Source organism: Mytilus californianus, unplaced genomic scaffold, assembly GCF_021869535.1.
Source record: "Mytilus californianus isolate M0D057914Y unplaced genomic scaffold, xbMytCali1.0.p SCAF_5, whole genome shotgun sequence".
Classification (NCBI taxonomy): Eukaryota; Metazoa; Mollusca; class Bivalvia; order Mytilida; family Mytilidae; genus Mytilus; species Mytilus californianus.
The window spans coordinates 24,156,011-24,168,575 of record NW_026262701.1 but is presented as its reverse complement, the minus strand read 5'-3'; the positions used below and the strand labels follow the sequence as shown (position 1 = coordinate 24,168,575).

Here is a 12,565-nt window from a genome sequence, read left to right as displayed (position 1 = left end):
ATCAAACTTACTTAAATAAAGAGAAAAATTAATAAATTGAGGCTTGATTTATATGAATCCAGTCGCCTCCACTTCGGACAGGCAAATATCATCTATCTGATATGGGACCAGCTGAAGTCCCACAGCCCTAGCTTGTGTCGCAAAACAGTCGTTGGAGGTTAGAGTAATCTCCGACTACAAAACTCAATTCCAATGACAAAAATGCCCTAATCTTAAATTGAAAGCATTGGAAAAGTAAACTGTAAACTATAATTTTGACAATGACCACAATTTGTTTTAGTTCAATGTACATGTAATAATATGCGGGATAATACATGAACTTAATACTGCTTCAAGGTTATACAGGTTTGTCAATGTAAAAATAAAATAATTTGTTTGCTAACTTAGGGAGCTACCATTTGATTTTTTAGGGGGGTCTAGGATGAAATTTGAAAAAAAGGCAGGATGAGAGAATATGAAAAAAAAGGCAGGATGACAATTTATGTAAACAAGTCGGGATAAACTAATAGAAAAAAAGGCAGGACAAAAAAGAGTGAAAAATAAAAAGGCAGGACAGATAACATCTCGAACTAAAAAAAAATGCAGGAAAAAATTTTTTCATCCTAGCCCCTCCCCCCTCCCACCCCCCCACCCCTTTTTCCCCCATAAAAATGGAAAGGAAGCTCCCTTATAGTGTTTCCTTCAGAGGGTGTTGGCCTGGAATGGTACCCTGCAGTTTTCATACGCCTGTTCATGAGAAATATTATGGTATGCCTTTGTCCGTCTGTCTGCCCTGATCTGTCTGTTTCTAGCATGTTGTTCACTAACTCAGTAATATTTCACCAATTTGCATGAAACTCTGGTGAATTGATTATATCTACTGACGTGAGCTCCCTTTTAGATTTTTAGGAATTTTATAATATACATTTTCAAAATGTGAGGTTTTATTCATTAAGTAAGGGGGATTTTCGTGTTAACGCCCATTAACTCTAAAAATGCTTTGTTCACCAACTCTTCAACGCTTTCACCAATTTGCATGAAACTGTTGTGAATTGATTATTTTATAAATTTTAGGTTTCCCGTTTCAGAGTTATATGGGATTGTATTTATGTATTGATGTGAGCTCCCTTTAGATTGTTTTGGAATTTTAGAATTTACATTATCCAGTTACAATGTAAGGGGTTTTATTCATTCAAAAAGGGGGATTTCCATGTTTTCGGACATTAACTGGAAAATGCTTTAAGCAGTTGTTATTTGTCATGAAACTTTGGTTAATTGTTTATATATATCTATTGATGCAAGCTCCCTTTCAATTTAATAAATTGTGTAATTTTATTCGTGAAAAAGGATGGCTTTCCCAGTTTGCAGATTAAATTAAAAAGTTTGTACATGCACTTCTCTGGCATGTTTCAGTAAATGTGTAAATTATAACTGACATAACTAACTTTGACAATGACCACATATTTTTAAGTTCAATGTACATGAAATATACAAGGTAATGCATGTATACTAGATACTGCTGCAAGGTTATACAGGGTTGTCAATGAAAAAGACCCTGTCATTTTTATACGCCTGTTTACGGGACGTACTATGGTATACCGTTGTCCGTCTGTCTGTCCGTCTTCAACATGCCGGACATTAACTCAAAACCACTTTAACCAATTTGCATAAAACTTTGGTGAATTGTTTATATCTATTGACATGAGCTCCCTTTCCTTTTTTATAAATTTCAGATTTTACGTTTCTGAGTTATGGGGTTTTATTCATTAAAAAAAGGGGGATTTTCCAGTTTTCAGACAATAAAAGCTTTCACCAACTTGCAAGAAATTGTGGTGAATTGTTTATATCTATTGACATAGTTCCCTTTCGATTTTTATATATTTTAGATTTTACATTTCTGAGTTGCAGGGTTTTATTCATGAAAAAAGGGGGGATTTTCCAGTTTCGGACAAAAATCAAAAATGCTTTCAGCAGTTTGTATGAAACTTTGGTGAATTGTTTATATCTATATTGATGTAAGCTCCGTTTAAAATTTTATAAATTGTACATTTTACATTTCTGAGTTGTGGGGTTTTATTCATTGAAAAAAGGGGGATTTTCCAGTTTTCAGACAATAAAGCTTTCACCAACTTGCAAGAAATTGTGGTGAATTGTTTATATCTATTGACATAGTTCCCTTTCGATTTTTATATATTTTAGATTTTACATTTCTGAGTTGCAGGGTTTTATTCATGAAAAAAGGGGGGATTTTCCAGTTTCGGACAAAAATCAAAAATGCTTTCAGCAGTTTGTATGAAACTTTGGTGAATTGTTTATATCTATATTGATGTAAGCTCTGTTTAAAATTTTATAAATTGTACATTTTACATTTCTGAGTTATGGGGTTTTATTCATTGAAAAAAGGGGGATTTTCCAGTTTTCAGACAATAAAAGCTTTCACCAACTTGCAAGAAATTGTGGTGAATTGTTTATATCTATTGACATAGTTCCCTTTCGATTTTTATATATTTTAGATTTTACATTTCTGAGTTGCAGGGTTTTATTCATGAAAAAAGGGGGGATTTTCCAGTTTCAGACAAAAATCAAAAATGCTTTCAGCAGTTCGTATGAAACTTTGGTGAATTGTTTATATCTATATTGATGTAAGCTCCGTTTAAAATTTTATAAATTGTACATTTTACATTTCTGAGTAATGGGGTTTTATTCATTAAAAAAGGGGTGATTTTCCAGTTTTCAGACAATAGCTCAAAAATGCTGTCAGCAATTCTCATGAAACTTAAGTGAATATCTATTGATGCAAGCTCCCTTTACAGTTTCATAAATTTCTAATATGACTGGGAATTAATTGAACTTTATTTGTTTATAGTCTGACGACAGATTTACTAAGTATTGCGCAACAGCACAGTGTATTGCACAACAGCAAGAAATCTTTAATTTCATCACGTTCTAATGAAGTAACAAGCTTATTTTGCCGAAAGTTAGAATGATTTGATCTACAATTGAGTAACAAGTACCAGAAGTGATAAAAAAATTGTCTTTATGAAAATAACATGCAACCAACTTTAAAATCAATGCTTTAACCTCCTAAAGAAAATAAATTGTTTACGTCTTTGAATTTCTTTACTTTCAAATGAAAAATTGCTGTTTCATCGACTTGGTAAATGTTGAATATTGCCGATGACGAAAGTGACTGAAAGTGAGTATCGTAAACAACAGGGCAACTAGATTTCGCTTTTGAAGGTAGGTCAAAGCGAAGTGGCGACCAGGAAAGCGACTTTGTCGCCCCAGTAGCATGGTAACGTGAGCCCTGCACAATGGGTATTACTTTAAAACACAGTCCTGTAATATTTTTTATTCTACTTTGAATATTGCCTGCTTATTTCAGCAACTATTCTTACAAAACAATCCTCTATTTATCCTAGGTGTTGCACTCAGTATTGTTGATTATATTTATATGTATATGTAGTAAAGTGAATGCAACCCCCTTTTTGAAGGTAAGTAACAGTTAACAAACTTTATCAATTATCAGTAGTTTAGAATGGTTTAAAAAAAGATCTAATAGACGTTACATGCATTATGCCTTCCTCTCAAAAAGTTTGCATGTGTTTTAAAGTGGTTATTTAGCAATGTAATTTTTTCCCTCAGTATTAACATTAATTTGGAAGTAAGTTAGATTTCAGTTAACCAAATAATTTGGAAGTAAGTTAAAGGATTTCAGTTAACCAAAATTATTTCACGCCTAATTTATATAAACAAATCCCACGTCGATAAACCCAGTCGGAAACTGGATGTAATTGAAAGACATCTAGAGGTCAATATACAGTCTCGACCAAAAGACAAAATGAGGAAAAATATAGCGAATTTTTGAGAATTATTATTGCATGTATCTTTGCAATATTTAAAATGCATAGTTTAAAATCTTTTGAGTTTTAGGTTCCACCTACCATTTTAGAAAACTGGGATTTCATTGCAGCTAGTCTATTAGATAACATTTTATAGTTTTGAATGTTTCTTCATCAGTTAACTAAAATTAGGTGGAGGTATGTTCTTATTTCTGACAGAGGGGTACTCAACCTATATCAATTTGTGCATGAAGGGATTGATAGTTGCTAGATACTGAATAATTTTACCACAAATTTGTGAAAGTTTTAACCGATGCATATACTTAAAATATGTTAATAAAGTTCATGTCTTTTTCAGGACTTCTGATCCAACCATGTAGTATGGCATGTTTGTGAGATATGGTTTTGGCCAGTACATGTAGGATGTTCATGAAGGACCTGTAGTACAAAGTATATCACTGGATTGAGCTCATTGTCTAAGTGTATTATTAAAGTGCTTTGCTTTGAGCTCAGTTCATTGTTATGCAATTCATGCTTTGTGAAATAAAGATTTGACAGACAACTCTCATGTACAAGGAATTGTCAAAGTAGTATCCATTCTATGAACAATGTAAGTAATAGGGAGATAAAAGCATTTTATTTAGATTTTTTGTCCATTAGCCAAACTAAAAAAAAGAAGCACAAATTCACCAAACAATGCTACTGGCGCTACTAGCAATATGATGCTAGGTTCTTTTGTTACATTTTATTATGCCCCAGCCGTATCATAGGGGGCATTAAGTTTTACCCTTGTCCGTCTGTACGTACGTACGTCCCAAAATTGGTTTAAAACTTTAGTTTGCCTCAACCAAATGTTATGAAACTTATACACAATGCTTATTATTACAAAACACAGATCAAGTTTGAATTTTGGTGGCGTCACTTTTACCGTTCTAGAGTTATGCCCCTTTACAAATGGAAAATTGCTGAATTTATCATTTCCATTCTCTAACTTTAGTTTGCCTCAACCAAGTGTTATGAAACTTATACACAATGCTTATTACCACAAAACACAGATCCAGTTTGAATTTTGGTTTTGTAACTTTTACCGTTCTTGAGTTATGCCCCTTTACAAATGGAAAAATTGCTGAATTTTTCGTTTCTGTTTTCTAACTTAAGTTTGCCTCAACCAACTGTTATGAAACTTATACACAATGCTTATTACCACAAAACACAGATCAAGTATGAATTTTGGTGGCGTCACTTTTACCGGTCTAGAGTTATGCCCCTTTACAAATGGAAAAATTGCTGAATTTTTCATTTCCGTTCTCTAATTTTAGTTTGCCGCAACCAAATGTTATGAAACTTACACACAATGCTTATTACCACAAAACACAGATCAAGTTTGAATTTTGGTGGCGTCACTTTAACCATTCTAGAGTTATGCCCCTTAAGAAATGGAAAAATTTCAAAAATTTTATTTTCTTCTAAATATCAATTTATTTTTTAATTGGAGTTATCTTCCTTTGTCCATGATTATAGTTGAATCAGCTACAATCAATGCTTTATACAATGCAATGTTTAATTTTGACTTCCACTGATAAAACACAAATCAAGTTGAATTTGGGTAGTGTCACTTTAATCATTATTGAGTTATGCCCCTTTATAAATTGAAAGATTGCAAAATTTTTAGTTTCCATTCTGTAACTTAAGTTTGCCCCAACCAAACATTATGAAACCTATACACAATATTCATTACCACAAAACTAAGATCAAGTACAAATTTTTTGTTTCCGTTTTCTAACTTTAGTTTGCCTCAACCAAATGTTATGAAACTTATACACAATGCTTATTACTACATAATACAGATTAAGTACCAAATTTGGTGGCAACACTTTTACCATTCTTGAGTTATGTCCCTTTATAAACATAAAAATTGCTGAATTTTTTGTTTCCGTTCTCCAACTTCCAAATGTTATAAAACTTATACACAACCGTTCTAGAGTTATAATTATTTATTGCGTGTTTACAAATAGAAATTGCTGAATTTTTAGTTTCTGTTCTCTACTTAAGTTAGCCTCAACCAAATGTTATGAGACTTGCACACAATGCTTATTACCACAAAACTAGGATCAAGTTCAAATTTGGGTAGCGTCACTTTTACCACTTCAGTTATGTCCCTTTATAACTATATGATATGCAAGTGGGGGCATCATCTGTGTCCACATGTGGACACTATCCACATTTTTTTTTTTTTTACATCTGTACTGCCTACTGGTGACTCAGTTCTGAGTGTAAATGGTCATTCAGTATGTTAAGAAAAAGATCAGAATTTATAAGGCCTATCTGGCCTAATTGATTTCTAAAATATATTTCATTGTACATGTTCAACATTTATCATTCATTTGTTTATTTCTTAATTTGTGTGAATTAACAGTAAATGTTAGTTACTACACTTTCATACCATAACAAAACTGCCTTACTGTATTGGTATCACTTATATTTGTATCCATATAACAAAAAAACTGAAAAGAGAATACTTTTGCAATAGCTTTTTCATATTGAATACTAAAACTTTTTAGATATTTAGACATATTAAGTAGATGTTCATAATACCCACTTGACATTTTATCATCTGACTTCTGTAGTTAGTTATGAGTCTTTGAAGCATGCTCACAAAGGTTCTTTTGTTGATATCATTTTCATACTGGTCAAAACTTTTTTTTTGCTTTGACCAGCTTTGGAGGAGATATTTTCAAAGAATTAATTAAAAATAACACAGAAATTCACTTTCTAGCTCATCTAGCCCCAATCATCATGTCAGGCATTGTCATTACTAAAAAACATTAAATGTCTTCTAAACTGAGAAACAATTTCCACATTTAACCGAAATCTTTTACTTATGATACTGACAATCCCCCACAAAGTAATATAAATAGAACCATACAAATAGTAAGCAAATACATGTTCTCAGATACCATCTCCCATATAAAAAAAAATCACATTAAGAAAAAAATGAACCAATTATGTGTTCCTCTCCTAGCTACAAAATGTATCCAAAATCAAAGATGTGGAACATATATATTCTATCATAATCATTTAGTAATTAATGCAATTAGTATCTGTTGAACATAAAAAACTAAATATTACACAAACAACACCCCTAATGCTCATGTTGGTTGTCATTGTGCAACACAGTTAATACATAGAAAACATAAAACATAGAACTCCTTTTGTCATATAAAACACTGTCAAACATCCAATCATACTGTCCACACTGATCTGTGTCCACACTTGTATATTAATAATATATTTTCATTCAGTTTAATATAAACATTGATTCAATCATAAAAAGTTGATTTCCGACAAAACTTTCAACATTGTTCCTTTTAAAAAAAAAATTGTCTGACATGAATAAAAACTTAAAAATTATAATGTTCAAATTAGGATCTTCTTAAATGTTCTCTATAACTAGACAAAAAAAAATCAAATTTCAATAGGAACATTGATAAAACTTTTGATTGAAATCCACTTTTTATGATTGAATCAATGTTTATATTAAACTGAATGAAAATATATTATTAATATTGAATAATACATCATCACACGCAGTTAACGAGTATAAAAAAAGTATTTTTGTCTATATATAAGAAATTTTTTTTACTCAGGTAAATTAATCAATGAGTGATAGATTTCTCTTAGAAGATATTTAAAGGTCCCAGTGAATAAACTACACAGAGAAAAATAGCTATTGTATTCATTCAATAGGACAGGTGAACTTACAAAAGTTTAAATACCTTGTCAAGATAGAGATGGCACTGTGGAAAACTTTCATTGGGTTCGCAATAATAACTTTGATAAATTTACATAGTTTTTCTAATATTACAATATTTGATGAGTTGAACAGTTGATCAAATTGATAGATATTAGGGGCTGAATTTTAGCTCACCAGGGCCCAAAGGGCCCCATGTGAGCTTATGCCATCACTTGGCGTCCGTCGTCTGTCGTTGTCTGTCGTCGTAAACTATTTCAAAAATCTTCTCCTCTGAAACTACTGGGCCAAATACCTTCAAACTTTAACTAAATGTTCCTTAGGGTATTTAGTTTATAAATTGTATCCGAAGTTTTGATCCATCAAAAAACATGGCCGCCATGGCTAAAAATAGAACATAGGGGTCAAATGCAGTTTTGGCTTATATCTCAAAAACTAAAGCTTTTAGAGCAAATCTGACGGGGGTAAATTTGTTCAATTGGTCAAGATCTATCAGCTCTGAAATTTTCAGACAAATCCAACAACCCATTGTTGGGTTGCTGCCACCGAATTGGTAGTTTTAACAAAATTTTGCTGTTTTTTGTTATTATTTTAAATATTATTATAGATATATATAAACTGTAAGCAGCAATAATGTTCAGCAAAGTAAGATCTACAAAAAAGTTAATATGACCAAAATTGTCAATTGACCCCTTAAGGAGTTATTGCCCTTTAAAGACAATTTTACACAATTTGTTCATCAAGTTTGCTAACATTTAAAAATCTTCTCCTCTGAAATACAGGTGAGCGATTCAGGCTCTTGAGAGCCTGTTTTTGTATTTAGGTTGAAATTTCTTTCTTTCCGACTTAAATGTTCCACAATTCATATTGTAATGGTCCTCGTCACCAATGTCCTCTCAGTAGACCCTGCCACTGTCCAGACTCAGTTGGCAAGTGGTGACTACCACATATATATTTGCATAATGTAAACATGAATTTGTAAGGAAAAACAAAATTTTTTTCTTAAATTATTTTTAAAAATACCATAACATGAAGTTTTAGCAATTCTTGTTGAAACTGGTCTTTGAGATTTTGCTTAGTACATTTTGACACCCATTTATGAGCAAACTGTGCATTCTATATATTGGATTCCGACATACCACAGTATTTTTAATTTGATAAAAAGGATCCACTTCTAGAATCTAGAAAGTAAAATTCCTAAATATTTGTTTTCTTTTACAATTTACTGTGAACTTTAGATTTGCTGGCATTCTGCCGCTCGAAAAGATCAAAACTTTGCAATGCTTTGTATTTATTTTCATGTTCCATTCTTCACAATATTTGTAAATGGTGTCTAACATGTATTGTAGATCAGTGCTGTTTTCTGCTAATAAAACAATATCATCTGCATGTAAAAGTACAAATCATTTCTAAAATGCTGTCAGCTCATTTTCGATATCTTGTGATATAGATTTTAAGCCAGTTATATTTTTCATTACAGTGCCTTCAAGCAGATGGCTTATTGAATGTTAACAGTCAAATCCACAAGTGAGTTGCATCCTAAATGAAACTATATAGTGGGAAAATTGTAGCAAAGTTGCTTCAACAGTGGGACACATCATTGTAGTATTCCAATTGACTGTTGATTATTATTTGTGGGATATCAATTGTCGCTGACTTTTATGAGTATAGGTGAACCACAAATATCAATGTCCCATGAGGTACAAATTATCTGTAGGCTTGTAAGACACTGTGTCAAAACAATAAAATAAAAAACCATGCAAGATAGAGACAAACTTTAAATAACAAAAATGATTAACAAGACAAGTTCTACAAATAGGACAATACGATCAAAATCATCCGTTGACTCATTACATTTTTTGCCTTATATTAAAAAAATTAGAATAGATAATAGGAAACCAAAATCATCAAGAAAAGATCTACTATTAAGACAATTTGGAGGAAAACGTCTGAAAACTCCTTATTCTAGTCATTGGTGGTTGATGACAATTTTATTCAATTGTTTGTGTTTTCTTCAAATTTATTATAGTTATATAACGAATTGACTGAGTGAAAGTCCTTGATTGAAATATTACATATGTTTGACCCCAATTTCATAGTCCACTGAACATTGAAAATGATAGTGCGAGAGGGGCACATTCTTGTTTAAAATGTATTTTGCAAGAATTTTAACATGTTATTGAAAATATCAATATTCTTTGAACTATTTCATAGCTTGTTGTGTTGTAAGCTTCCTTGTATTCTCAGCAACTGCATTTAACATAAAATTATTGATATCTCTTTCTGATATACTTGCAAATTTTCTTTTCTATTTGTCTACTAGTGCTCAATCCTTCATGTATGTTCGGTGTCATGTTATGACGTCATGAATCTAAATTTAGCAAGATTTTTTTATATTTACAGTCAATAAACATATAAATAGAAACATAACATCAATATACATAAAAATAGAACCAGGGCTTTGGATACATAAAATAACCTTTGAAACATGTGATCCTAATATCCAATGCAAACAAAAGAATGCTACACCATATGTAATATTGTTTAATATTCATGCACATAAAATGTGAAACAGAACTATTTCTTGTAAAAAAAACTTTGAAATTTACACTCAAATTATGCCAAAAATAGAGTTTTGATGAAAGTTGACAAAATCATCAGTATGTGAAGAAAAGTTGCGTGTAGTAAATTAAATCGATTGAAATTCGTCAAACTAAATATTAAAGTCAAGATATGTTCTTCATGTCATTAAAAGAATGCTATTACATGTACATAATTTTTCAACAAAAAGACCCACATCTTTTTACAACAATATGATTTTATGTATGATTCATTGTGATATTCATATTGCTCTAAATAGGGATCATATTAGGATCTTATTGAAATATACTCCATTAACATTTCAGAATATGCCTGCAGTTTGTATATTTGCCGATAATTCAACAAGATTTAGCAGACCTTATAGTTCTTTGGAACAGCCATAATATAAGAAAACAAAATCAGGGAGATATATTGTCAGGCATACCTGATGTTCTATATCATTATCCTGAAGTTTATGGTAAGAATACAATGCATATTTTTTGAATTTTTTCCCCTCTCATAATATTAACCACCTGGTTATACATGTACAAGTAATTGTATTAGTTTTTTTTTCATACCTATGATTTAATGAATTGGCTTCCAGATTCTTGATTTATTAATCAATTACTTTTCTACCACAACTCGAGTTGGGCCTACATTGCATTCACCTTGTTTGCCCAACAAATATATGTGTCACACTTTTCTCAAAAAATTCTTAAAGAATGCTTTCACATTTATTCAACAGCTTGCACTTGTAATAGCAATGAGTTTTTAAGTGTGAGGATTTTTTTATCTGTCAGAAACTCCCTACTTATTTTAGTCAATATGTTGAATGAATTTAAAAAAACACACACAAACTTTCCTGATACTTAACAGAATGACTTTAATTTCGACCAAGAGCTCCACAGTTAGATTTTTAAAGTGGAACAGCTTATTGATCTACCAGACATCTAACTACTGTTTTCAAATCTTTTGATAGTGTGTGAAAGTGTTATTATCATGACACATGTGCATGCTTGTTTTCTCAAAAGTTTTAAGAAGATTTACTTGAATTAACTGATTATTAAAATAATTGATACCTGGTAAACATTAAGTGAAAAACACTAATATATTCATGACATATATATTATTTGCATGCTAGGTGACTGAGTTACTTTCCACAACTGTTATTCCAACTTTTCATTGTATGCTACATTGTGTTTGGCAGAGCAACAACACATATAAAATTAAAGATATAAGTTTACAATTCATGAAAATTGTTTCATAAATTACAAAATGATAAACTCAAATTGAGAATAGATTGACTACATGAAAACAAAATTACACCACAACATCATAGCACTCTTGGAACAATACAGAATACTGTCTAAAGATGAAAATTTATGATGATAAGGATATGAACTTCTTTATGTTTTCATTTTCTGTAATATTTATACCAGTTTAAAATCTGTTTTAGGTACTTCAGATTTCTGTATTCCTGCAGATGAGCTGACATTAAATTTTTTCAATGAGCAGTGTCACCAAGAAGCAAGTCTATTTCATAAAATTGATGAAGACTTTGAGGCAGTTTTAACTGAACTTAGGGACAATATAAACATCCAAGCTGCAGTTGATTCTGTACAAAATGCTCGGCATTTATTTATATATCTTAAGGACAGAATGGAGAACTTGCTATCCTAGAGGTACTATTATGGCAAATTTGGTGATATACACAATAGAATTAGTCATGCACAATAACTTATGTTGATTTTGTATACAAGTAGCAATTTGCAGATTTCCCTTGAAATAAGAGTATTTGCTATACTCATCAAAATCATAATTACACATCTAACAACAAACTTTTAGGTTTCATATGTATGTGAGAATGGAAATAATGATATTTTCAATCAATTTAATGAAGGTTAAATAGTTCCTGTTGATTCATTATAATCCATCGGATACCACCAATTTCCACTGATTCCATGGTTATAGGTAAATCACAAATTTAAAGGGGCACTAGCTACGAGATATAAAAAAAATCGAAAATGGGATTTTTTTTGTTCAATCATTAATGAAAGTGAAATAGTGAAATAATTATTCGCTTTTAGCAGCCAGTATTGTTTAATTTTGTCAAAATAAGCTAAGAAACATTGATGCAAGTGAATCATTCGACCTCATTGAATCCGTATTCATGTGAACTTCAATTTAACCACTTAGCTAGAGATGGATAACGCATGAATTGTTCGTGTATAGTTATTTAAAGGAAAAGAATGTCAACATTGAAAGTGAAACAAAAGTAAATCATTTGATTGACTGATTCAATCCACAAAAATCATTCTTATACAGGTAAAAACGATGATAAACATATATTTTTAATCAAAATACGAAATTAAAAAGACATAGAAAAATCCCATTGCACAAGTTCGCTTAATCT

General features: G+C 31.1%; 2 protein-coding genes across 3 annotated transcripts in view; both read left to right on the top strand.

The window, feature by feature from the left end:
• Positions 1 to 12,565, top strand: part of LOC127700812 (Golgi-associated RAB2B interactor protein 3-like) — a 144,713-nt gene that overhangs the window by 61,583 nt on the left and 70,565 nt on the right. The window lies entirely within an intron of this gene.
• LOC127700805 (uncharacterized) overlaps positions 1 to 12,565 on the top strand; it is a 29,337-nt gene that overhangs the window by 13,406 nt on the left and 3,366 nt on the right. The window contains exons 11-13 of the mRNA XM_052204474.1: positions 9,053 to 9,099; positions 10,479 to 10,630; positions 11,609 to 11,834. Coding sequence (XP_052060434.1) covers positions 9,053 to 9,099; positions 10,479 to 10,630; positions 11,609 to 11,832 — 423 coding nt within the window. The 3' untranslated portion in view covers positions 11,833 to 11,834. The remainder of the gene's footprint in view (positions 1 to 9,052; positions 9,100 to 10,478; positions 10,631 to 11,608; positions 11,835 to 12,565) is intronic.